The sequence below is a fragment of the Equus asinus genome, chromosome 8 (assembly GCF_041296235.1).
Source record: "Equus asinus isolate D_3611 breed Donkey chromosome 8, EquAss-T2T_v2, whole genome shotgun sequence".
In the NCBI taxonomy this organism is placed as follows: Eukaryota; Metazoa; Chordata; class Mammalia; order Perissodactyla; family Equidae; genus Equus; species Equus asinus.
Window position 1 is genome coordinate 58,333,273 of NC_091797.1, and position 25,011 is coordinate 58,358,283.

The window sequence follows — 25,011 nt, forward strand, 5'->3', positions numbered from 1 at the left end:
TTTCCCTGTGCTGTAGGTTACTAGTAAATTTTTTGAAGAGATTCTTTAATGAGGATTCCTTTTATTCTTGTTTCGTTTTTTTTATAGGGTGTTCATAAGAATGGAGGCACTGTTTCCTTGCCAGATTGCTTATTGCTGTATCTCATGAGCCTACGTAATCTTGGGGAAGAGCCTGTGATTAATGATGACAAACCTGTCACCAGTATAGCAACAACTGTCTGACGGCAAAAACAAATACCAAAATAAAGAAGCATTTAAACTTATATTCATCAAAGAAGTCATTTCAGCCAACAACTTCAGCTGCATTGTTTTTCCAAGATGAACCGATACACAACCATGAGACAGTTGGGGGACGGCACCTATGGGAGTGTGCTGATGGGCAAGAGTAACGAATCTGGGGAGCTGGTGGCCATCAAAAGGTACCGTGGGCAACCCTGCGACGCTGACCTTTGACACTCTGACCTTTCTTTTCCTTTGCTTGCTTGAGAATATATACAAGCACAGAGAGAGGTCTGGTTCAGACCTCATGCTTACATTCCTCCTGTAATGAGGAATGTCATTCTGGAAAAACATTGCCAAAAAAGAATTCTGCTGATCCCCACTTATATTACTTTAATTTTTTGATTTGTCTAGTTACATTGAGAAATCAAAAAATATACCTGCTTTCCTTTTTATGCATAATACATGTGAACTGAAACTTAAGGTAACGTTTGGAATATCTTTAGAATTTGAAGTTGAGTGCATAGTGGAGCTTATTATTTCTTTAAAACAATAGGCCTCAAAATCAGATGGTATTCATAATATCAAGTTGAGCTCTGAATGGCCTATGGTATTTTCCTAACCTTACCAATTAAATAGAATTAATTATTATTGATTTAATTATTTCTTTTTAATCTCTTATATGTCAAAGATTACCCCAAAGCTTAGTGATTTAGAATAAGAACAAACATCTATTAATTCACACAGTTTCTCTGGCTGGGGAATCTGGCAGCAGCTCAGCTGGGTGGTCCTGGCTCCAGGTCTCTCAGGAGGTGGCAGTCAGCTATCGGCCAAGTTCGTGGTCGTCTGAAGCCTGGGCTGGGGCTGGAGGGTCCACTTCTAAGGTGCCTCTGTGTGGTCTGCTAGGGCTGCTATAATGAACTGTTGCAGACTGAGGGCCTTAACCAACAGATTGATTTCCTCACAGTTCTGGAGGCTGGAGTCTGAGATCAAGCTGAGGGTAGGGTTGGTTTCTTCAGAGGCCTCTCCCCTGGGCTTGTACATGACTGTCCTCTGTGTTTTCACATGATCTTCACTGTGTGTGTCTGTGTCCTAATCCCCTCTTCTTATGAGGACACCAGTAAGACCGGATTAGGACTCACCCTAAAAACCTCATTTAACCTTAATTACCTCATTAAGGTCTATGTCCAAATACAGTCACACTCTGAGGTCCTAGGGGTTGGGACTTCAATGTATGGACTTGGGGGGAGGAGAGGGGACACGATTTGGTCTGTAACAGGCTGCTATAACAGTCGGTCGCTTAAACAACTGAGACTTACTGAGTTTCAGTTCCGGAGGTGAGAAGGAATCAGTGTGTGAGCAGGGTCGGCTCCTCCCGAGGCTGAGGAAAGGCTCTGTGCTAGGCCTCGCTCCTTGGCTCGTAGACGGCATTCTCTCCCTATGTTTCTTCCACATTGTCTTCCCTCTCTGCGTGTCTCTGTGTCCAAATTTCCACGTTTTATAAGGACACCAGTCACATTGGATTAGGGCCACCCCATTGACTTCATTTTAACTTGATTACCTCTGTAAAGGCCCTATCTCCAAATAAGGTCACATCCTGAGGTACTGGGGGGTTAGGACTTCAACATATGAATTTTTTGGGGGGAGACACAATTCAGCCTGTAACACTCACTCACATGGTTGGCAAGAGGCCTCAGTTCCTCTTCACACGGGCCTCTGCAGAGAGCTGCTTGCGTGTCCTCGTGACATGGCAGTTGGCTTCCGCCAGAATGAGTCTTGGAAACTGAGGACCACATCAACCAAATGATGACAAACTAAAATGTAAATGCTTTGACAAATGTTTATCAAATGTTAAAAACTTTAAAATGTCATGATCTAAAACATTACACGTACAGGGAAATAATTTTATGAAATATTGTCAATAGCCCTTATTATCAAATAAATGTACAATGTACAATAACTGAAATAAAAAATTTACTGAATGGGCTTAATAACATTAAATACCTATTTATGACTGGAAAAAAACCCCAACTCTTAACAAATAGGAATAAAAAGAAACTTCCCTGACCTGATAAGACTTATGTAATTCGTCATCTTTGGTGAAATATTAGAACTGCCAGTAAAGTTGGTTTTAAGACCAGAGCGCCTGCCACATCCGCCACTGATCAGGATTGCAATGGAGATCCTCACTAACGCAATGAGAGAAAGGAAAAGGAAGTGAGGTCTGAGTGTTAGCCAAAACGAGATTAAATCATCCTTATTTATAGATTAAATGATTGTATGAATTCACATAAATAAATACTTAATTATATAAATTTATATATAAAAATAATTTTAAAGGACTGGAAAGGCACACAGACAATTCGTGAGAGACTTCTAGTTACTTCTCATTGGCCCTAAGTGTGTCACATGGCACATTTAGCTATAAGGGAGGGTGGGAAACTGAGTAATTAGCTGGGCATTTTGTATCCCTCTGTAAAAGCTGAGCTATGTTAGTAAAGAGGAAGAAAAGAGAGGTTTTTGGATAGTCCACTCACAGTGTCTGTCACATTTAGTATCCACTATGTGCCAGAAAGTTTTCCTAACTTAAATATGGAAAGAGCAAAAATGAAAGAGAAGAAGAGTCACATGAAAGGCTTGAGGAAAATTTAAATATTCACATCCTACTACACTTGGTGCTCAGGACAAAATGGGAATGAGATAGATGAGTTACAATGTAGAGAGGAAGACCTACAAATGAAACAAGTTGCAACATGAAATATATAAGTCCTACGATGGGGGAATATCGGGTCCTATGGGACCAGAGAGAAGTGATGCTGGGGAAGTATCTTCCCACAGAAGGTTTCCCATAGAAAATGAGATCTCAACCACGAGAAAAAATTACCAAGAAAAAGGAGGGGGAAGAATGCTCCAAGCAGTAAGCATAATACGTACGAAGGCCTGCAGGAGAGAGAGTGTGAAGGCTTGACTGGGGCTGAGGAACTGAAAGAAATGTGGGTGGCTGGAGTGTAGAAGGTCGATGAAGGATTTTTAAGCAGGAGAGTTGAGGTGATCAAATATTGTTTTAGAACAGTCCCTTTAGGGGAGACTTGATCAAAGAGGTCAAGACTGGACACAAGGGGACCAGTCAGGAGATAGGTGCAGTCATCTTGGTTATAGGTGGTGGTGGCCTGACCTGGGAAAATAGCATTGGGTGGGGACATAAGTGGAAGCATTCAAGGGACATTTAGGAGACAGGCTCTGTAGGAACTCGTGACTGGGCATGGAGGGAAGGCATAAAGAATGGAGAAGAGTCCAGGCTAACTCTTGGGGTTCTGGCCTAAATGAGTAGTGGTGGTGCCATTCGCCATGACCGGGAGGGGGAAATCACAGGCTTAGGGGTAAAGCTGAGGTCAGTTTTAGACATAATGACTTTAAGATGCCAACGGGCAATTGAATATTTGGATTTAAAGCTCAAAATGGAGGTCTGAGCTGACGATTTGGGAATTGATAGCCTACAGATGGTAACTGAAGGTATATAGAGGGAGAAGAAAAGAGGTCTTCACATAGATCACTGAGGAACCTCAGCATATGAAGGATGGGCCCTGGAATAGGGTCTCACAGAGAAGACTGAGAAAGAGTCAGCAGAGAAGCAGGGAGAAAACCAGGAGAGGGTAGAAAATATATGGACCCACAAAAAAGATCTAAATAAGAAGTGCTCAACTGGAAGATGAGTAATAACTAATGAGTGAAAAGCATCTGGGTTAGTTGGGAATGCTTCTTGCTGCAAGTAACAAATCCATAAATTAATATCAAGTCACAGAACCAATGGCTTAAGTAAGTAGTTTATTTTTCTTACGAATCAAGAAATCTGGAGTTTGATGATTCCAGGGCTCTTTGAAGGGCTCAGCTGTGCACTGAATCCAGGCCTCTTCTATCTTCTTCTTCATACTGAGCTGATAGCATCAGTTTGTCTTCACTTAATGGCCACATTATGACTACTTTACTTCTAGGCGTTACATCCGTGTTCAAGGTGGGAAGAAAGGAGAATAATACCAGCAAACCCTTCTCTCAAATTTTAGCAGGAAGTAAAATTTATTTCCCAGAAGCCCCCAAGTGACTTCCTCTTACATCTTAATGGCTAGAACTGGATCACATAGTCCCCCTTATGTCCAAGAGAGGCTGTGAAGTGAGTATCTACTCTTCCAGTCTCTATACCAGGAGGCAAAAGGTAGGAGGCTAGGAACGGCCTTCTGGTATCCAAATAATATTTCTGCCATGGTGTTCCTTGGATTTAGGGAATATGACATAGTTAGTGACTGTGGTGAGAGTTGTTCCAGTGGATAGAGGAGAAGATAAGCCAGATTGCAGTAGGGCAAAGAGTAGTAAGAAGTAGGGTAGTAGAGGCCTTGAGCTTTGAATAGTCATGGAGCATGTGTTACTCAGTTGCTAAGAAAGTCGTAGAAGGATTGCCAAGTATCAGTAAGAGTGCACCTGAGAGGGGCTGGCCCCGTGGCCGAGTGGTTAAGTTCGCGCGCTCCGCTGCTGGTGGCCCAGTGTTTAGTTAGTTCGAATCCTGGGCGCGGACATGGCACTGCTCATCAGACCAGGCTGAGGCAGCGTCCCACATGCCACAACTAGAAGAACCCACAACGAAGAATACACAACTATGTACCGGGGGGCTTTGGGGAGAAAAAGGAAAAAATAAAAAAAATCTTTAAAAAAAAAAAAAAAAAAAAGAGTGCACCTGAGATTACGTGAGACGAATACTAAAATGGAGCTACTGGGGGCATTTACATGACTTTTTTTTCTACCTTCACCAATCTGTACAGAGAGCAGAGACTGGAGGATGGCAAGGCAGGAGTGATGGGATGTTGGGAGAGGGAGACATTCAGAATATGTGTGTGCTCTTGAGGGGATAGTGGTGGAAGGGCTGATCGTGGGATCCAAGGTGGATGAGGAGACGAGTAAAGCCAAGCATTGAACAAGTGGATGTATACGGCAATTCCAATGACAATGGCGGTAAAAGGATAGGAGGTTATGGGCAGAGTCTGCAGTTTTAAAGGTTGAGACAGAGAGTAGAACCATTCCTCATGATACCAAGGTGTTTCTGAGTGACTATGGTAGCATGGAGGTGAAAATCTCTTTGGAGTTAAGGAACTGTGAAGCCGGAATTTCAATATGAATGTTTACTCTGGCCATTACTCCTTAAGGTTCTTGTCAAGACAGAATCCTAGGATAGGTTTTTATCTTATGTCACCTACAAGAGTCATACAGAAGGCTATGCCATTTCTCTTAAGCCTGATGCAAAGAAATAAGCTTTACCTGAAAGTTACAGATATTAGACACATTATTCTCCCTTCTCAAATTATCCCTATTTGTTACCCAAACAACTCAGAGTCCATAATATCTTGTCAGAACCATCGTCTTGTGCTTTGTGGTATAAAATTTTGGGCACTGCAAATTTAGGCCACAAATATTCTAGGTGTAACACTTTAAATCCATGCATGTTGGATTAAAAATTAAAAATAAATTCCACGTCAAATGCATTTTGTGTAGCACATGAAGAGCTGCCTATCTGTAATCTTCAAAGTGAGTAATGAACATGTCGCCTTGAAGGGAAATTGATTTCGTTCTGAAAGCCTTTTAAGCAGAAGAACCGGGGGTCAGGTGTTGGGGAGTGACAATTAGAACTAGATGCTCAGCTAAAAATGATGTTAAGGAGTGAAGTGGAGGAGAGGCTGGGCACCAGCACAGTACGGAGACGGCAGATGATAGCCAGGGTGGTATAATCTGAGAATGTGAACAAGTGGAAGAAAGTTTGTACTTAACTCAGTAAGCCGTGGGGAAGGCTTTTGAGCAGTCTAGAAATGCAGTGAAAACTGGCTAGGATGAGTAATTAGAAATTAGGAGAACACTGTAAAGAACAAGATGAAAGGTACTTTTTTGAAAATTTCCTTTGGGAAATTTTAATTTAGATCAGTGTTAAGAAACCTTGTGTTATCTGGTGCCATTTTATAAAAGCTATAACAGTTCATTCTAGGGGATGGTAGTCAGATCCCCTTACCTCATTAAGTTAAATGTTTGTTAAGCTCTCTGCCCTTTAAGGACTTGCAAGGCACTTCCACTTCTGAGGGTCTCCTGTTTGCAGGACAGCTCCTCATGGGCCCATCTGTGGGGATAGAAATTCACCCAGTCATTTAGTAAATAGTTATTGAGCACTTGCAATGTGCCAGAAACTGACCTAGGCACGTAGGGGTGTCCTCCAGGAGCTTACACTTGAGGAGAAGGGAGGAGTAAACGTAATAAATCAGTATACTCTGCGGTGTGTTAGACGGTACTGAGTGCTGTGGAGAAAGAGCAGAGCAGGAAAGGTGAGCTAGTAATGGTAGTGTCATTTTCTTTTTTCTTTTTTTTTGATTCTTCTCCCCAAAGCTCCCAGTACATAGTTGTAGATTCTAGTTGTGAGTGCCTCTGGTTGTGCTGTCATTTTCTTAAGATGGCCAGCAGGAATAGCCATGACAATGTCATGGCTCAGGGCATTAAAGAAATAAGAATCAGCCTGAAATGGGCTTTCATTTCCATTAACCAACTGGGTCTTTCTAGCTGTTTCTGTCTGGCTGAAACTTCTTTTTTTCAGTCTTCACATGCTGGCACCTTCCATCTTTCAGGTTTAGCTGAAATACTGCCTTATCAAAAAGGGCTGGGAATGAAATTTGTAAAAAATTTATCTTATCTCATGGTCCTTATAACTAATCTGAACATCTGTTTGTGTTAACTGGTCTAAAGTCTATTTCCTGTTGGATGGGAGGCACAATGGTAAGCATCTCTGATTCGTTCATTGCCCTGGCACGTAGTAGGTGTTGGATGAAGGAATAAATGAAAGAGAAGATGGCAGGGAATCTAAAAGGAATTGCCTTTGCTTACCTATTCTAACAAATTGGTTTAATTTCTTAAAATTAAATTAATTTCTTTAAATTGGTCTAAGATATTAGGATAATTGTTTTGTAAGGAAACTTCTGTAATTGTTGCATATAGATACATGCATTGCCTTAGGACTGTATTGATAAATAGTAATTGCTGGAAAGAAAGTACCATATTAATATATGTGGTACAGCTGGTACAGATTTTCAAGTAGAAGTTTTAATTTGTACTAAATTATGAAGAGGAACTTGAATATATTATATAGCTTCTAAAAATTGGATTTAAAAAAAATTCTGTCATTACTTTTTAGGAATCATGGCAGATTATATGTACCACTTTGGATGGGTTTGATCATTGTATTAAACTACTTTTCTTTTATAGCCATATTTAAATTGACTTTTCTTTTAAATTGATCATTGTGCTAGATTTACCTTTTTCATTTTAGTGAGGCATTTATAAATCGATAGCACTGAAAAGTGTCTTTTGGTAAATCAGTAAGCCCTCAATTTCTTCAAGCTCCCTCATAAATTTCTAGTACCTGAATGAGTATCAGTGAAATTCAGATTCACTGAGGATATTGTAGAAATAGTAGCAGTGATGCCCTTCATGTCTTCCTGTAGCTGATCACAGATATTGGTAAAAGAAGAACATCTAGGATTTATTAAGTGCTGACCTACGCAGTTTACAATAAGCTCTTCTTACGCGGTAGTTTCTACTTACAGCTATGGAATTTGAGGCACAGAGAGGTCATTAGATAATTTGTCCGAGGTCATACAACCAGTGAGCCACTGAGCAAGAATTTGGATCCAGGCACTGCAGTTCCACAATCCACATTCTTTTTTCTTTTTTTAATTGAAGCATAGTTGACATACAATGTTGTATTAATTTCTGGTGTACAACATAGTGATTCGACATTTATATACATTATGAAGTGATCACTCTGATAAGACTAGTTACCATCTGTCACCATACAAAGTTATTGAAATATTACTGACCATATTCCTTATGCTGTACATTACATCCTGATGATTTATTATTTTATAACTGGAAGTTTGTACCTCTTTATCCCCTCACCTATTTCTCCCTTCCCTCCCAACCCTCTCCCCTCTGGCAACCACCAGTTTGTTCTCTGTATCCATTCTATTTCTGTTTCGTTTGTTCATTTGTTTTATTTTTTTTAGATTCCACATATAAGTGAAATTATACAGTATTCTTTCTCTGACTTATTTCACTTAGCATAATACCCTGTAGGTCCATCCACGTTGTCACAAATGTCAGGATTTCATTCTATGCCTGAGTAATATTCCATTGTATTTATACATATGCCATGTCTTCTTTATCCATTTATCCATTGATGGACACCTATGTTCCTTCCATATCTTGCCTGTTGTGCTATGATGAACGTAAGACTGCATATATATTTTCAAATTAGTGTTTTCATTTTCTTTGGGTAAATACCCAGAAGTGGAATTGCTGGATCATATGGTAGTTCTATTTTTAATTTTTTGAGGAAACTCCATACTGTTTTCCTTAGTGGTTACACCAACTGACATTCCAACTAACAGTGCATGAGGTTCCCTTTTCTCCACATCCTCGCCAACACTTGTTATTTATTGTCTTTTTGATAATAGCCATTCTGGCAGGTGTGAGGTTTTGATATTCATTTCCCTGATGATTAGTGATGTTGAGCATCTTTTCATGTATCTGTTGGTCGTCTGTGTCTTCTTTGAAAAAATATCTATTCAGGTCTTCTGCCCATTTTTTAATCAGATTGGTTTTTTGGATGTTATGAGTTTTTCATATATTTTGGATATTAACCCCTTATGGGATATATCATTTCCAAATATATTCTCCTCTTCAGTAGGCTGCCTTTTTGTTTTGTTGATGGTTTCCATCACTGTGCAAAACCTTTTTAGTTTGATGTAGTTCCATTTGTTTGTTTTTGCTTTTGTCGCCCTTGCCTGTGGAGATATCCAAAAAAATATTGCTAAGACCAATGTCAAAGAGTTTACTACTTCTGTTTTCTTCTAAGAGTTTTATGGTTTCAGATCTTACATTTAAATCTTTAATCCACTTTGAGTTTATTTTTGTATATAGTGTAAGAAAGTGGTCCAGTTTCATTCTCTGCATGTATCTGCCCAGTTTTCCCAACACCATTTATTGAAGAGAGTGTCTTTTCTCCATTGTATATTCTCCTTTGTCATAAAGTAATTGATCTTGTAAGTGTGGGTTTATTTCAGGGCTCTCTATTCAGTTCCATTAATCTATGTGTCTGTTTTTATGCCAACACCATACTGTTTTGATTACTACAGCTTTGTAAAATAGTTTGAAATCATGGAGCGTGATATCTCCAGCTTTGTTCTTCTTTCTCAAGATTGCTTTGGCCATTCAGTGTCTTTTGTGGTTCCATACAAATTTCAAAATTATTTGTCCTAGTTCTGTGGAAAATGCCATTGGTATTTTAATAGAGGTTGCATTGAATCTGTAGATTGCTTTGGGTAGTATGGACATTTTAACAATATTAATTCTTCAATCCATGAGCATGGTATATCTTTCCATTTATTTGTGTCATCTTCAATTTCTTTCACCAGTGTCTTATAATTTTGATTATACAGGTCTTTCACCTTCATGGTTAAGTTTGTCCCTAGGTATTTTATTCTGTTTGATGTAATTGTAAATGGGATTGTTTTCTTAATTTCTCTTTCTGATAGTTCCTTGTTACTGTATAGATATGAAACTGATTTCTGTATATTTATTTTGTATCCTGCAACTTTACTGAATTCATTTATTGGTTCTAATAGTTTTTTGGTGGAATCTTTAGAGTTTTCTATATATAGTATCTTGTCATCTGCAAATAGTGACAGTTTTACTTCTTCCTTTCCAATTTGGATGGCTTTTACTTCTTTTTCTTCTCTGATTGCTGAAGCTATGACTTCCAACACTATGTTGAATAAATGTGGCAAGAGAGTGGGTATCCTTCTCTTGTTCCTGATCTTAGAGGAAAAGCTTTCAGCTTTTCACCATTGAGTATGATGTTAGTTGTTGGTTTGTTATATATGGCCTTTATTATGTTGATGTATGTTCCCTCTATACCCATTTTTTGAGAGTTTTTATAAAAAATGTGTGCTAAATCTTATCAAATGCTGTCTCTGCGTCTATTGAGATGATCATATGATTTTTATCCTTCGTTTTGTTAATGTGGTATATCATGTTGTTTGATTTGCATGTATGGAACCATCCTTGTATCTCTGGAATAAATACCACTTGATCATGGTGTATGATACTTTTAATGTGTTGTTGAATTCCATTTGCTAATATTTTGTTGAGGATTTTTGCATCTAGGTTCATTAGGAATATTGTCCTCTAATTCATTTTTTGTTATGTCTTTGTCTAGTTTTCATATCAGGGTGTGCTAACCTTATAGAATGAGTTTGGGAGCAATCTTTCCTCTTCAATTTTTGGACTAGTTTGAGAAGGATAGGTATTAACTCTTCTTTAAATGTTTGGTAGAATTCAACTGTGAAGCCAGCTGGTCCTGGACTTTTTTGTTTGTTACAAGTTTTTTGATTATTGATTAAATTTCATTACTAGTAATGGTCTGTTCAGATTTTCTATTTCTTCCTGATTCAGTCTTGGAAGATTGTATGTTTCTGGGAGTTTATCCGTTTCTTCTAGGTTGTCGAATTTGTTGACATATAATTGTTCATAGTAATCTCTTATGATCCTCTGTATTTCGGTGGTGTTGGTTGTAACTTCTCTTTCATTTCTGATTTTATTTATTTGAGCCTTCTCTCTTTTTTCTTGATGAGTCTGGCTAAAGGTTTATCAATTTTATTTTTCTTTTTAAAGAACCAGCTCTTAGTTTCATTGATCTTTTCTTTTTCTCTCTCTTTTTTTTGTCTCTATTTCATTTGTCTCCACTCTGTTCTTTATCATTTCCTTCCTCCTACTAACTTTGGCTTTAATTGTTCTTCTTTTTGTAGTTCCTTTAGGTGTAAAAGTTAGATTGTTTATTTGAGATTTTTCTTGTTTCTTGAGATAGGCCTTTATCACTGTAAACTTCCCTCTTAGAACTGATTTTGCTGTGTCCCATAGATTTTGGACCCTTGTGTTTCCATTTTCATTTGTCTCAAGGTATTTTTTTATTTCCCCTTTGACTTCTTCACTGAACCATTGGTTGTTTAATAGCATGTTGTTTAGCCTCCTTGTGTTTGTATTTTTTCCAGTTTTCTTCTTGTAATTGATTTCTAGTTTCATACCATTGTGGTCAGAAAAGATGCTTGATGTGATTTCAGGCTTCTTAAATTTACTGAGATTTGTTTTATAGTCTAACGTGATCTCAAATGTTCTATGTGCATTTGAAAAGAATATGTATTCTGCTGTTTCTGGATGGAATGTTCTGTATATATCTATTAAGTCCATCTCCTCTAATGTATTGTTTAAGGCCAGTGTTTCCTTATTGATTTTCTGTCTGAATGATCTACCCATTGATCTAAGTGGGATGTTAAAGTCCCCTACTGTTATTTTATTACTGTCAGTTTCTCCTTTTATGTTGGTTAATATTTGCTTTACGTATTTAGGTGCTCCTATGCTGGGTGCATAGATATTTGTAAGTGTCATATCCTCTTGCTGGATTGTTCCCTTTATCATTATGTAATGCTCTTCTCTGCTCTTGTGACAGTTTTTAAGTCTATTTTGTCTGCCCAGCTTTTTTTTGTTTCCATTTGCATGAAATATCTTTTTCCATCCCTTCACTTTCAGTCTGTGAGTGTCTTTACATCTGAAGTGTCTCTTGTAGGCAGCATATATATGGGTCTTGTTTTTTTACCCATTCAGCCACCCTGTGTCTTGAGATAGGAACATTTAGTCCATTTAAATTTAAAGTAATTATTGATAAGTATGTACTTATTGCCATTTTGTTAATTTTTTTTGATTTTTTGGTAGTTTTTCTTCTTCTGTTGCTCTCTTCCCTTGTGACTTGATGACTTTCTTTAGTGTTATTTTTGGACTCCTTTTTATTTTTCGTGTATCTATTATAGGTTTTTGGTTTGTGGTTACCATGAGGTTCATATATAACAACCTATGTATATAGCAGTCTATTTTAAGCTGATGTTCTCCTAAGTTTGAGTGCATTCTAAAAGCCCTAAATTTTTATTCCCTCCTCCCACATTTTATGTTTTTGACGTCATATTTTACCTTTTTTAATTTTGAGTATCCCTTAACTTCTTGTTGCAGATGTAGATGATTTTACTGCTTTTGTCTCTTAACCTTCATACTAGCTTTAAGTAGTTGATCCATTACCTTTATTATATATTTGCCTTCACCAGTGAAATTTTTTCTTCCATAATTTTCTTATTTCTATTTGTGGCCTCTTCTTTTCTACTTAAATAAGTCCCTTTAGCATTTCTTATAAGGCTGGTTTGGTGGTGATGAACTCTTAGTTTTTCCTTGTCTACAAAACTCGTTATCTCACCTTCCATTTTGAATGATAACTTCACTGGGTAGAGTATTCTTGGTTATAGGTTTTTTTCCTTCCAGCACGTTGAGTATGTTGTGCTACTCCCTTCTAGCCTGCAAAGTTTCTGCTGAAAGTCAGCTGGTAGTCTTATGGGACGTCCCTTATACATAACGTGTCACTTTTCTCTTGCTACATATAAGAGTCTCTCTTTATCTTTAATTCTTGGCATTTGAATTATAACATGTCTTGGTACAGATCTCTTTGGGTTCGTCTTGTTTGGTACACTGTGTGCTTCCTGGACCTGGATGTCTGTTTCCTTCCTCAGGTTAAGGAAGTTTTTAGCTATTATTTCTTCAGATAAGTTCTCTGCCCCTTTCTCTCTCTCTTCCCTTTCTAAGACCCATATAATGCAAATGTTAGATAGCTTGATGTCATCCCAGAAGTTCCTTAAACTATCCTCATTTTCCTTTTTCCTTATTTTTGTTCAGTTTGGGGAAGTCCTCTGCTCTGTCATCCAGATTGCTAATCCATTCTTCTGCATCATCTAATCTGCTGTTGATTCCCTCTAGTGAATTTTTCATTTCAGTTATAGTCTTCAGTTCCTATTGGTTCTTTTTTATATTTTCTAACTCTCTGTTGAAGTTTTCACTGTGTTCATCCATTCTTCTTCCAAGTTCGGTGAGCATCCTTATGACCATTACTTTGAACTCTTTATCAGGTAGACTGCTTATCTCTGTTTTGTTTAGTTCTTTTTCTGAATATTTGTCTTGTTCTTTAATTTGAAACACATTCCTTTGTCTCCTCATTTTGCCCAACTCTCTGTGCTTTTTTCTACGTATTAGTTAGATCAGCTACATCTCCCGATCTTGGAGAAGTGGCCTTATGTAGAGAGAGATGCTCCAGGGATGTCCCCTGTGTGGGCTGTGTGTGTCCTTCTGTTGTGGCAGGGCCATGAGTGCTATGGGTATACTGGTAGGTGGGGTTGGCCCATGGGCCAGCTGGCTACTAGGCCCCACAGCATGTGGCCACTGTGGGTGCATTGGGGGGATGGGGCAGACACCCAGTGCAGTTGGCTGTGAGGCCCAGTGACATACAACTGCTAGGGGTGTAGCAAGGGGTGTGCAAGGCCCTGCAGTATGCAACTGTTGCAGGCGTGCTTGTGGGCCAGACAGACCCCTGGTGTGGCTGTTTATGAGACCCAGTGCTGCAAAGACTGTTGTGAGTGCACTGGTGGGTGAGGCGGATGCCCAGTGTGGCTGGTTACGAGACCTGGCTGTGGACAACTGTAGCTGGTGTGCTGGTTGTGGGGGAGGGGGGATAGGCCCCATGCTAACAAGCTCCAGGAAAGATTCCAAAATACTGACAGCTAGTGCTGTTATCAGCATGTCTGAATGAGGTGACAAATATGGCTGCTGCCAGTGTCTGGATCCTTGGGAGGCGTTCCAGCTGCCTCCTGCCTCTCCAGGAGGCACTCCAAGCTTAGTAAGTGGGTTTCCTGGATGGTCTACTTTTCTATCTGATATTTTTGCACTGGTTTCCTCGTCAAGTGAGTCTGTGTGGCGGCCTTATAAGAATGGTTTTCCTTTCCCTGTAGTTCTGTAGTTTTCCTGGATGTAGTCCCTGTTGATTTTCAAAGACAGTTGTTTTGGGCACTCATCTCTTCTGGTTTGGATCTAAGGCCAGGGTGCCTAATGTGGAGCTCAATTCCCGCGCTCCTCCAGGACAACCTCCGCACCTTTGATATTGTTCCCGATTGTGAGTGCTGTGGCTAGGGTATGGTTTTCTCCCTCAGTGCACTGCATCTCTGCCTCTTCCAGCCCTCTTGGTGTTGTCCCTTGTTGTAGAGGCTCTGTTCGTCCAGTTTCCAGATCTCCCTCAGAGGAAATTGTTCCACCTGTAGTTGTAGATTTTTTGTGTCTGTGGAAGGAGGCAAGCTCAAGATCCTCCTGTGCTGCCATCTTCCAAACTCCCTCTCCTACAGTCCACATTCTTGACTACCATGGTGTGCTGTCATTCCTTCACTCATGTCTTTACCTCTGTGTGTTACACTCTTATAGAGGAATTAATTTATAAAGATAACTTTAAGCTTCCTGAGATCTTCTAGAACATCTCAATAGATTACAATACTAAGTGAAAGCAGTTGGGCATATAGGGTTTTTATTTTTCATAATCCAGCCTTGTAATTTCTATACTTGAAAAAACATCTTTTAGAACATGTTTTTTCTTGTTTCTCATTTTGTGTGGTGGCCAAAAATCCATTCATCTAAAAACACAACCTCTATCTATGATGTATGTAATGGAATTACTTTATTACCCTAAATTCACTTTTGGTATATTTATCTCTAATGGTAGCCATCATTGGGATGAAAGAGGGGAAGTAAAGAACAAAATTCAAGAAAGCTATTTGTAAAGTTTGGTTGCTTCTGAATTTTTGCTAACTTACATCACTTAACTTTGTGGACCTCTTGTTTAAAGCTGAGGTGATGACATAGAAGTTGTCAGATCAAATCAGTTCACTGAAATAATTTCATTTGCTACCAAAATTTGTGATTTCTTTCCCCACTCCATCTAAATATAGTATTTCATATTTATCTCTTAAGTTGTAGAAAGAGAGGAAATTTGGAAGGGACTCTTTTAGAAAAGCACAATAAAACTGATTAAAGAAATGTAAGAACTCACCCAGAAAGGAAGCTTAATGGTGATTCTTTCACCTTTGTGTTAAAGCAGAATTTCAGATATGACACAGTTATGAACCTGTACCAAGTAGCCTTGAGATATACAGAAGGGAGGTGATGTCTTTTTAAGGAGGGAAGAGAGAGAGCATAGCTTGCCCCAAGTGAACTAATGGTGGAGTAAGAAAGCCAATGGTGAAATTTGTGTTCTCAACTCCTCAGTCCCTGTACACCAAACTTTTCTTTTTTCTTCAGGATGAAGAGAAAGTTCTATTCCTGGGATGAATGTATGAACTTGAGAGAAGTTAAGGTAAAATCCTAGAGATGAAGAGAACCCGGGAAGGCCTTAACTACCTCACTTAACTACCTCTATCTCATTCCTGAGGACTGGGGCCAAGGAGATGATTCTTTCTCTGTGGGAAGCAGTCCGAAGATAATTGTATTCTCATGTTTTTCCTTTAGCTTCCTAAAATAAATTAATTTCTCATTTTTCTTAGAATGTCAGTGGAGAACAGAAAATAACTATACCCTCAGATTTGAAAGTACTCTGACTTTTAAAAGAGCATTTTGGGGCTGGCCCGGTGGCCGAGTTGTTAAGCTCGCGTGCTTTGGTGGCCTAGGGGTTCGTTGGTTCAGATCCTGGGTGCAGACCTGGCACCACTCATCAGGCCCTGCTAAGGTGGCATCCCACATGCCACAACCAGAAGGACCCACAACTAAAATATATGACTATGTACTGGGGGGCTTTGGGGAGGAAAAGGAAAAAAAGAAGAAGATTGACAACAGGTGTTAGCTCAAGTGCCAATCTTAAAAAAAAAGAGAAAACTTCTTAATGAGAGCATTTTAATTCATATTATCAATGGAACGACAACTTTTTAAATTACTATGTACCATTTCTTTATATTTTATGCTGCATGACTAGGATAAATTTTTGGAGACTTTTGCATTGAACTTCACATGGTAAAGTCAGAAAAAAGTTAGACCCATTTAACAGACTGAGGGAAAAAAGGAGACAGATTGAAACGTTTGGTAGCTATCGTGGACTTGGTTTATTTTTGTACTTACGTTCATTTCTTGAAACAATTCCTGCTTACTTTAACTAAGTATTCGAAGATGTTTTTAGACATGTAAAATATTACAGATATTAAAACTGAATTCATTGATGAATTCATAGGAAATGGGAAATGACTTACCTAGCATTGACGATATTTTGCAACCTTCTCTAACTTTGCTATAAGAATTTTAATGCTGCTTTGCTTTGTTGCAGTCTCTGAAGAAACTTAATCATGCCAATGTGATTAAACTGAAAGAAGTTATCAGAGAAAATGACCATCTTTATTTTATATTTGAATATATGAAAGAAAACCTCTATCAATTAATGAAAGACAGGTATATCTTTATTTTATGAAACGGTAATTTTTTCCCTTACCATCTCCTCCATGAGTTCCTTGGATCCCCTCAGATTGTCACCCTTTACAATATACAGATTTATAACTCCAAGCAGTGGATTTAAATTGATTAGTTCTTTTTATCAAAGGATAACATGTAACAGTGAAGAACAACCAGCTATGACACATACACTGTTTTTCTGTCGTAAACTCTTAAAAGTCAAGATAAATATTTCATATAAACACATACTATCTATCTATACTTTTTGAAACAAAATCTATCTATAAACACATACTATCTATCTATACTTTTTGAAACAAAATCTATCTGTAGTTTAATATTCAGTAATAAAGCTGGCCTTGGGCAAAATTGAGAAAATGATCTTTGTTGCTCTCCCAAGCATCTTATAAAAGGTTAATGAAAGAATGGAGGAAGAAGTGAAGTAGCTTTCAAGAAAGGATCTAATAAGCTCATTCATTAGGATGCTTAAGTGAATGATAAAATTTAATGTGTTATAAACCCCGGGGAAATTCTCATGTTGATTTTTAAACCTATGAACAGAATCTCTAATGAGGGAGAGCTTCAGGCATCTGCTGTGAGCTTGGATATGATAATATTTTGGTGGTAACTTCTGTTCACATCTGGGAGATTAATGTCCATTTTGCCTGTTTTTAAAGCCAGTATTTTTTAACAAAAGATCCTAAAATACTTGGGAAGTAAATTTCTCAGTGGAATGATGTTGATTTCTCTCTCTGAATTTCTTTTATAGACACACACATATTCAACGTCTAAGGATGTTGAGTGAATTTTTCCTTAATTGTATTTTTCCTTCTTTCAAAAAATACTTATTGACTACCTATGTTCCAGGCTGATATCATTATAACATTAATAACAGTTAAAATAAAAGTGAAGAAAATTTCTACCCCTCAGAGTGGTGTTTATTTTTCTAGAGTTCTTTCTAGCCTGTGTATACAGGCATGCATGCTTTTTACATAGTTGTAATTTTAGTGGTGATAATTTTTTTTATTTCATTCATTCACTTACAAGCATTTTTTATGCTAATGCATAATCTTCATAGTTACCATAGTTAGTATGTTCTGTTAAATAATGATACCAAGCTTCACTTATTTATTTGAACTATTTAAAAGAAATAACTATCAATGGGAGAATAGGTTGGTAATTATAGTGTGTAATATTGATGGAGTTATTTTGTAGCCATTAAAAATAATAATTATATTGGGGCCAGCCCTGTGGCTGAGTGATTAAGTTCACACACTCTGCTTCGGTGGCCCAGGGTTTTGCTGGTTCGGATCCTGGGCTTGGACCTAGCACACTCATGAAGCCATGCTGAGGCAGCATCCCACATAGCATGACCAGAAGGACCTACAACTAGAATACACAACTATGCACTAGGGGGGCTTTGGGGAGAAGAAGAAAATGAAGAAGAAAAAAAAAGATTGGCAACAGATGTTAGCTCAGGTGCCAAACTTAAAATAATAATAGTAATTGTACAGATTATGAAAATGCTTACAAGTGCTTATAAAAAAACAGAAACCAAAATTGTATTTATGTAACATTGATATCTAATATAAAAGTTTTACATGCAAATGGATTAGAACTGGGTTAGAATACTGAAAAATCAAGATATAGGCATACCTCAGAGATACGGTGAGTTTGGTTCTAGACCACTGCAATAAAGTGAATATCAAAATAAAACAAGTCACATGGCTGTTTTGGTTTCCCAGTGCATATAAAAGTTATGTTTACACTATACTGTAGTTTATTAAGTGTTCAATAGCATTATGTGTAAAAAAAAAACTATGTACCTTAATTAAAAAATACTTTATTGCTAAAAAATGCTAACCATCATCTGAGCCTTCAGTGAGTTGTGATCTCTTTGCTGGTGGAGCATCTTGTAAAAAAAACACAGTATCTGCAAAGCACGATAAAGCGAAGTGCAATAAAACTAGGTATGCCTGTAATTTCTTAATCAAGTGGTAAGATTATGGATAATCTTAACTTTTTGGCTTCTAATACTAATTTATGCTCTTTAAATTGCATGAAATGATAAACATATGCATGGTATATTGAGATACAGTTATGAAGAAAAAGAAATTAAGTACAATTATGCGTCCTTAACGATAGGAATACGTTCTAAGAAATGCGTTGCTAGGCAATTTTGTCATTGCGCAAACACCATAGAATGTAATTACACATATTTAAATGGTGTAGCCTACTACACACCAGGGCCATATGGTACTTATGGAACCACCATCATATATATGGTCCGCTGTTGACTGAAATGTCATTATGTGGCACATGACTATATGTATAAATACATAAAATATTATACTTTCAGTTGACTTTGACAATATATATAAACCTGTCGTTGTAAGTGGTTAATGCAATAGCAAATGAACACTAAAGAGTCAACTTTGGAATTTCATGATTCATTTTTGGATTACTAAATTAAATGGAAGGAAAGTTATATTGTTAAGAATATTATCAATGTGAAAGGTATAAATTTAACTGTTAACAATTGTATATGGTAAAAGGCTGTTTGAGGTTAAGTGATATTTTTACGCTTTGTTTTTGGTAGCTTGACTTCCTGAAACATTGTTTTGAGGCTCAAGATTAATGTAAAGGCCTTTTTTGTTCAAGTACAGTCATGCGCCACATAGTGATGTATATAATGCTGGTCCCATAAGATTAGTACCATACAGCCTAGGTGTGTAGTAGGCTATACCATCCAGGTGTGTGTGAGTGCACTCTATGATGTATGCACAGTGACGAAATTGCCTAATGACGCATTTCTCAGAATGTATTCTCATCATTAAGCAATGCATGTAAACTTCTTTTCCATTTCAATTGAAGACCAATATACATAATCCTTTGTTCTGATACCATAACCGTACCTTCAGCATATAGCATTCTTTTTACAAATTTAAATTGTTGGCAAGGCTAAAAATATTGTTTCTTTTAAAATTTATTTTATAGTTTACAAAAGTTAGTTTTAAAAATATTTCAATAACATATGATCAGTACTATTTTCAAATTTGATATAAGACCAGTGTTTATCTTTCCCTGTCTGTTGTGTGTTTCTAGCCCATTTGGTGGGACATTTTAGAACATTACATAAGCATATAATATAATTAATAATGTTGAAAAATAGTCCATTTTCCATATGTTGAGAACATTTTGAATGAACACTCTAATTAATCATGCTGAAATAAAAATGTTAGAAAATGTTGAAATTATGATAAAGTTTAAAAGCTTAAAATGATTACTTCCAAAACATGGATGTCTTCAGTGTCAAAGAGGAATTAATTCAGGGTCAAAGAATTACTGTGTTGATCGTATTAATTTGTGGCATTAATATTTTTCAGCCTTAATTTAGACCTTACTAGGATCTTACTTTAGGTTTTATGTAAATACCATATAAAACTGCACTGTACAATACGGTAGCTACTAGTCACACGTGCCTATTGAATTCTTGAAATGCAGCTAGTCTGGATTGAGCAGTGCTGTTGTAAATGTAAAATAAATTACACACAAGATTTTGAAGACTTGGTGCAAAAAAAAAAGTAAATTCATTAATAATTTTCTATATTGATTACACATTGAAATAACATTTGCTATATATTGGGTTAAATAAAATATACTGTTAAAAATTAATTTCACCTGTTTCATTTGCTTTTTTAATGTGGTTACAAAAAAAATTTTAAATACATAAGTGGTTCTTATTTGTGGCTCTTATTATATTTCTATTGGACAGTACCAATATACAGTACAGAACTGAAGCAGTTATGCCCATAAAACTCTTAAAGCCTACATACTACAGATTTGCACACTTGGCTTATCTGACAGTTATTAGTTTTCCAATTTACTTTGCTCCTCTTGGGACACTTTAGAATTTAGCTATTGAATATTTGTGCAATACATTCAGTATTGGGTTTGAGTTTTCGCCAAACATCAAAAAAATTCTAATTTTCACATTTTAAATATATGACCTTTAACACTATAAAGCTATAAATCATACCTTTAGCCAGTATCCTGGAGGCCAGCGGGCTGCAAGGGAGAAGGAACATCCACCTTCTTGTTTGTTTTGCTCGGTTGGTTAACAGAATTACGTGACTGTTTATTTGTTCATTTCTTTACAGAAACAAGTTGTTCCCTGAGTCAGTCATCAGAAATATTATGTATCAAATATTGCAAGGGCTGGCATTTATCCATAAACATGGTAGGTTTCTTTTAAGTTTCATTTCCCTGCCTCTTTAGATTAGCCTCAGGGTCATGCACAGGAATTGTATATAAACTTAAATAATGTTATATTGGATAAGTACAAGTTTGGAGTATGTGCCTATATACACTGACATTTTTATTTTAAAAATTTAGAATTTCTATAATTCTATATAAAATAGAATTTCTATAATCTATAACTATCTTCCTCTGTGCCAGAATTTTTTAACAATATCATCGTCAGCCTTTAGTCTCAGACATCATAAACCCATCCTGCAAGCTCATCCCCCTAATTTTACCATGGAAATGAAAAAATATATATGATAAAGCCCCTCTTTTGGAAAAGATTGGAATGCTTTGATCTACCATAACCAATTAACATTTAAATAGTTTAAAGCAGCCATGCTATGGTATTTTATAGTTTCCTTTTGTATTTACATTTAGTTGTTTCTATTCCTTGAGTGAAATTAAAGCAAGTGCTTGTCCTTATTTTTATGAATTTCTTATTTATGTAATCCTAATTCATATAGTTTTTTGCATATAAAATAAAAATAATTAGTCCAAAAAGTTAATATGATTATTATGAAAATGTTCAGTAACCATTTGTGTAGAATTGCTAGATGTTTAGGTACGAAATTGGAAAAGTCAGTGCCGTACCATTGCAGCATTCTGAACATGGGCATTCAAAAATCACCGTCATTAATCTCCTTTCGTGTTTCATCCGATATTTTATGTTTTCTTTTCTCATTTCTCTGCTATAGAAAATAATTTATTTTCTAAAAATGCTATGCAGAATTCCACATAGGCACTGTAAGAACATTCCTGAATCCCCAGTTTTTTGTTTTATATAAACTATTAAGGTCTTTAAAAGTCTAAAACCCATGATAATATGTTACAATCCATTGGTAAAAGTCATTTATTATTAATTCCATGGAAGTAATACGTGCTATTTTACTTGTTCATAATGGCTTCCTGATCTTCAGCCCATTTTTAAAGTCTAGGCAGCATGGTAGCTCTTGATATTCACCTGCGTTAATTTATGCTAATGAAGCAAGAGTGACGTGGGAAATCAAGTGCCTCAGGAATTCTTTGATTTTTGGAAAGAGCTTTGTGTTTCACTGATATTTTTTTAGGCTAGTAATAAAATTGGTTTAGATTCCTGGGATGTATATCAACTATCAGCAACTTCAGCGCATAAGGGATTAAGGAGGAAGTTAGCTCGGAATTTAAAAATTGTTGCTGAAAGTAAATAACATATGAATAATATAGAATTGGCTTTATAATTGACTATGTAGTGATTTGGGAAACCAGACCCCAAGAACAATAGACATTTTTATAAAAACTAAATTTTCTTTGCTATAGTTGATAAGCATCTCAGACGCAATACTTTGAGAAAATAGAGATTTTTAAAATAGTGGCTGTCAAAATATGAGACTAATATTTTACTTAAAATAGGGCCAAGTTACCAATATATTTATATTAGTGAGGATGGGGAAGACCTCCACTGTACAAATATGTAATTGGCTTAATTCTCTAAGATTTTATGGATTAAGTCACTTTACCATCACGTGTTCCCACTCTCTTTTCATATTATAAAAGTGTAATGTATTTCCCTCAGAAGTTAGTGAGTCGGATCTTAACAGCTATTTTGAGTAAGAAATACCAGGTAAACTGAGTACAAAACAGTTGTAGGTGACATACGTGTAGAGCCCACGCTGGCTTTGAAGGGTTTAAGAAAGTTTAGACTTAGGAAGTCTTCGTAACCCAAAGCTACATGAAAACCGTCTCATGAGCATCACCCGTACCCCTTACCAGGCCTGTTCTTTGCAAGATCATTGGACCTCAAGCCATCTGTGTGCAAATGAGTGTCCTTCAGATCTCCCGTAGGAATCCGCAAGGAAGCTTTCACGTATTTCTTCTTCCTGGCTTTTCTGCCCATTTTGTCTGGGCTGCCCTTTAGCTTCTGTAACTAACCATTTATTTTATATATTGAATTGGTAATATAAGCATTATAATTATTGGGGTTTTCAAGAAGGCAGCTGCCAGGGCGAACTGAGCTGTTAAGTAAAATAATTTTAACTGAAAAGATTAGTTAAAATATGTGGAGTTCCATTTTTGCTTAGTGGACTTTTCAAACAAGCGATTATACTCGAGGAATCCCCGGTAAACCACAATGGGAGGGAGCAGCAGTAAGACCAGCGGCATTGATGTGAGCCGGATTATGAAGTCCTCCTCAGGTTTAATTCAGCCCTTCTCTCTGGCCTCCACCTCCTCATCTCTTACACAACAGTGATCATAATATCTCCCTAAGGTTGTTGTGCCAGTTACTGGAGATAATCATAATATGGCAGTATTTAGCCCAGCGCCTGAACTTACTGGATTCACAGATCAAAATACATGTTAAGTGGACAGTTATTTTTAATGATCTTATATACTGAGTGAACTTTCTTGTCAAATTATTTTAAAAGCAGGGTCCCCAGATCCCATCACTTTTAAGACAATAAATATGGTTTATTTTCTTCCTCAACTTCCCATTTCTAATCACAAGAGACAGGCTCAGCTATATTTTGTTTATAAATCAAATATGTTTAAACATGGTGATTTATTATTGTTTTTCCTCTCTGTATTATCAAGGTTTTTTTCATAGGGATATGAAACCAGAAAACTTGCTTTGCATGGGTCCAGAACTTGTGAAAATTGCTGATTTTGGACTTGCGAGAGAATTAAGGTCACAGCCACCATACACCGATTATGTATCTACCAGATGGTGAGTAGTTTCGTGCAGCTCTCCAGAGGTATATATCTGTGTTGAAGTCTTCCCATGATGGACTGTTACATATCCTTCTGGAGGTTCCGTATCCAGCATTTAAAACAAAGTATGGAATTGAATTTTGTATTCTTTGGAGAAAGAGAATGATTGGTCATAACTATACTGATTAATGATATAAGAGAAGGAAAAAGGATTTCATTCATTCATTCAACAAATATTTATTGAACACCTACTTTGTGCTGGATCCTATCTTAGGCTCTAGGGATGAACTAAACAGAAAAAAAATTCTCTGCTTCATGCTGCTTACATGACAACCAATACACAATAAACAAGTTAAAAATATCATGTCACTGGGGCTGGCCCCATGGCCGAGTGGTTAAGTTTGCGCGCTCCGCTGCAGGCGGCCCAGTGTTTCGTTAGTTCGAATCCTGGGCGCGGACATGGCACTGCTTGTCAGACCACGCTGAGGCAGCGTCCCACATGCCACAACTAGAAGAACCCACAACGAAGAATACACAACTATGTACCGGGGGGCTTTGGGGATAAAAAGGAAAAAATAAAATCTTAAAAAAAAAAAAAAAAAATCATGTCACCAACAGAAAGACATACACATGTTCATCAAAAGACAAGTAATAGTCCCAAACTGCAGACTACCCAAATGTCCATCCCCAGTGGCATCATATATTCACCCAGTGGAATGCTTTACAGAAATGGAATGAAAGGTCTACAACTACCTGCACAATCTGGATGAATCTCACATATGTTCAGAGCAAGAGACCAAGCAGAAAAAGAGCACAAATTGTATGATTCTAGTTATATAAAGTGCAGAAATAACTAATGTATGCTGGTAAGTCAGGATGGATGGCGGTTACATGGTGGGGGGTGGGTGCAGGGTAGGTGGGGACTGTAAGAGTGCAGGAGAGGACCTTCTGGAATTCTGATTACACACAGTTTCTTGATCTGGGTCCATGGGTGTGTTCTGTTTGTGAAAATTCATCAAGCTGTACTCTTATGATAGGTACATTTTTCTGTATGTACATTATACTCCAATAAAAACAAGTTAAGAATATGTATATCAGATGGTGACACATTATTATTGAGAAAAATAGAATATGGAAAGGGACAGGGAGTTGGGGGAGAGAGAGGAAGGTTTATGGGATGGCCAGATTTCATAGGTCATTGTGAGGGCTGTGGTGGCTTTTTAACCTGAGTGAACTGGGGAGCGCCTGGAGGGTTTTGAGAAGAGCTGTGATGTCACCTGACATGTTTTAAAAGTATCACTCCGGCTGCTGTATTGAAAATAGCTTTAGGGGCCGGCTCCGTGGCCTAGTGGTTAAGTTCGCGTGCTCCGCTGCGGCGGC

The 25,011-nt window shown here is 37.3% G+C and overlaps 1 protein-coding gene and 1 long non-coding RNA gene across 5 annotated transcripts in view; one reads left to right on the top strand and one right to left on the bottom strand.

Moving 5' to 3' along the window:
* Positions 1-287: 287 nt before the first annotated feature.
* MAK (male germ cell associated kinase) overlaps positions 288-25,011 on the top strand; it is a 60,802-nt gene continuing 36,078 nt past the window's right edge. For all 3 annotated transcript variants that reach the window (XM_044773244.2, XM_014844570.3, XM_044773245.2), the window contains exons 1-5: positions 288-419; positions 15,508-15,562; positions 16,520-16,641; positions 20,802-20,881; positions 23,515-23,647. In XM_044773244.2, coding sequence (XP_044629179.1) covers positions 319-419; positions 15,508-15,562; positions 16,520-16,641; positions 20,802-20,881; positions 23,515-23,647 — 491 coding nt within the window. In that variant the 5' untranslated portion in view covers positions 288-318. The remainder of the gene's footprint in view (positions 420-15,507; positions 15,563-16,519; positions 16,642-20,801; positions 20,882-23,514; positions 23,648-25,011) is intronic.
* Positions 414-20,809, bottom strand: LOC139045890 (uncharacterized). Of its 2 annotated transcripts, XR_011505212.1 has the most exons (5): positions 20,681-20,809; positions 18,298-18,329; positions 6,266-6,370; positions 2,288-2,408; positions 414-2,002 (listed from the first exon to the last, which is right to left on the bottom strand). It is a non-coding gene; the product is annotated as an uncharacterized lncRNA (long non-coding RNA). The 2 variants fall into 2 exon arrangements; XR_011505211.1 differs by lacking the exon at positions 20,681-20,809 and having other exon boundaries at positions 18,298-18,435.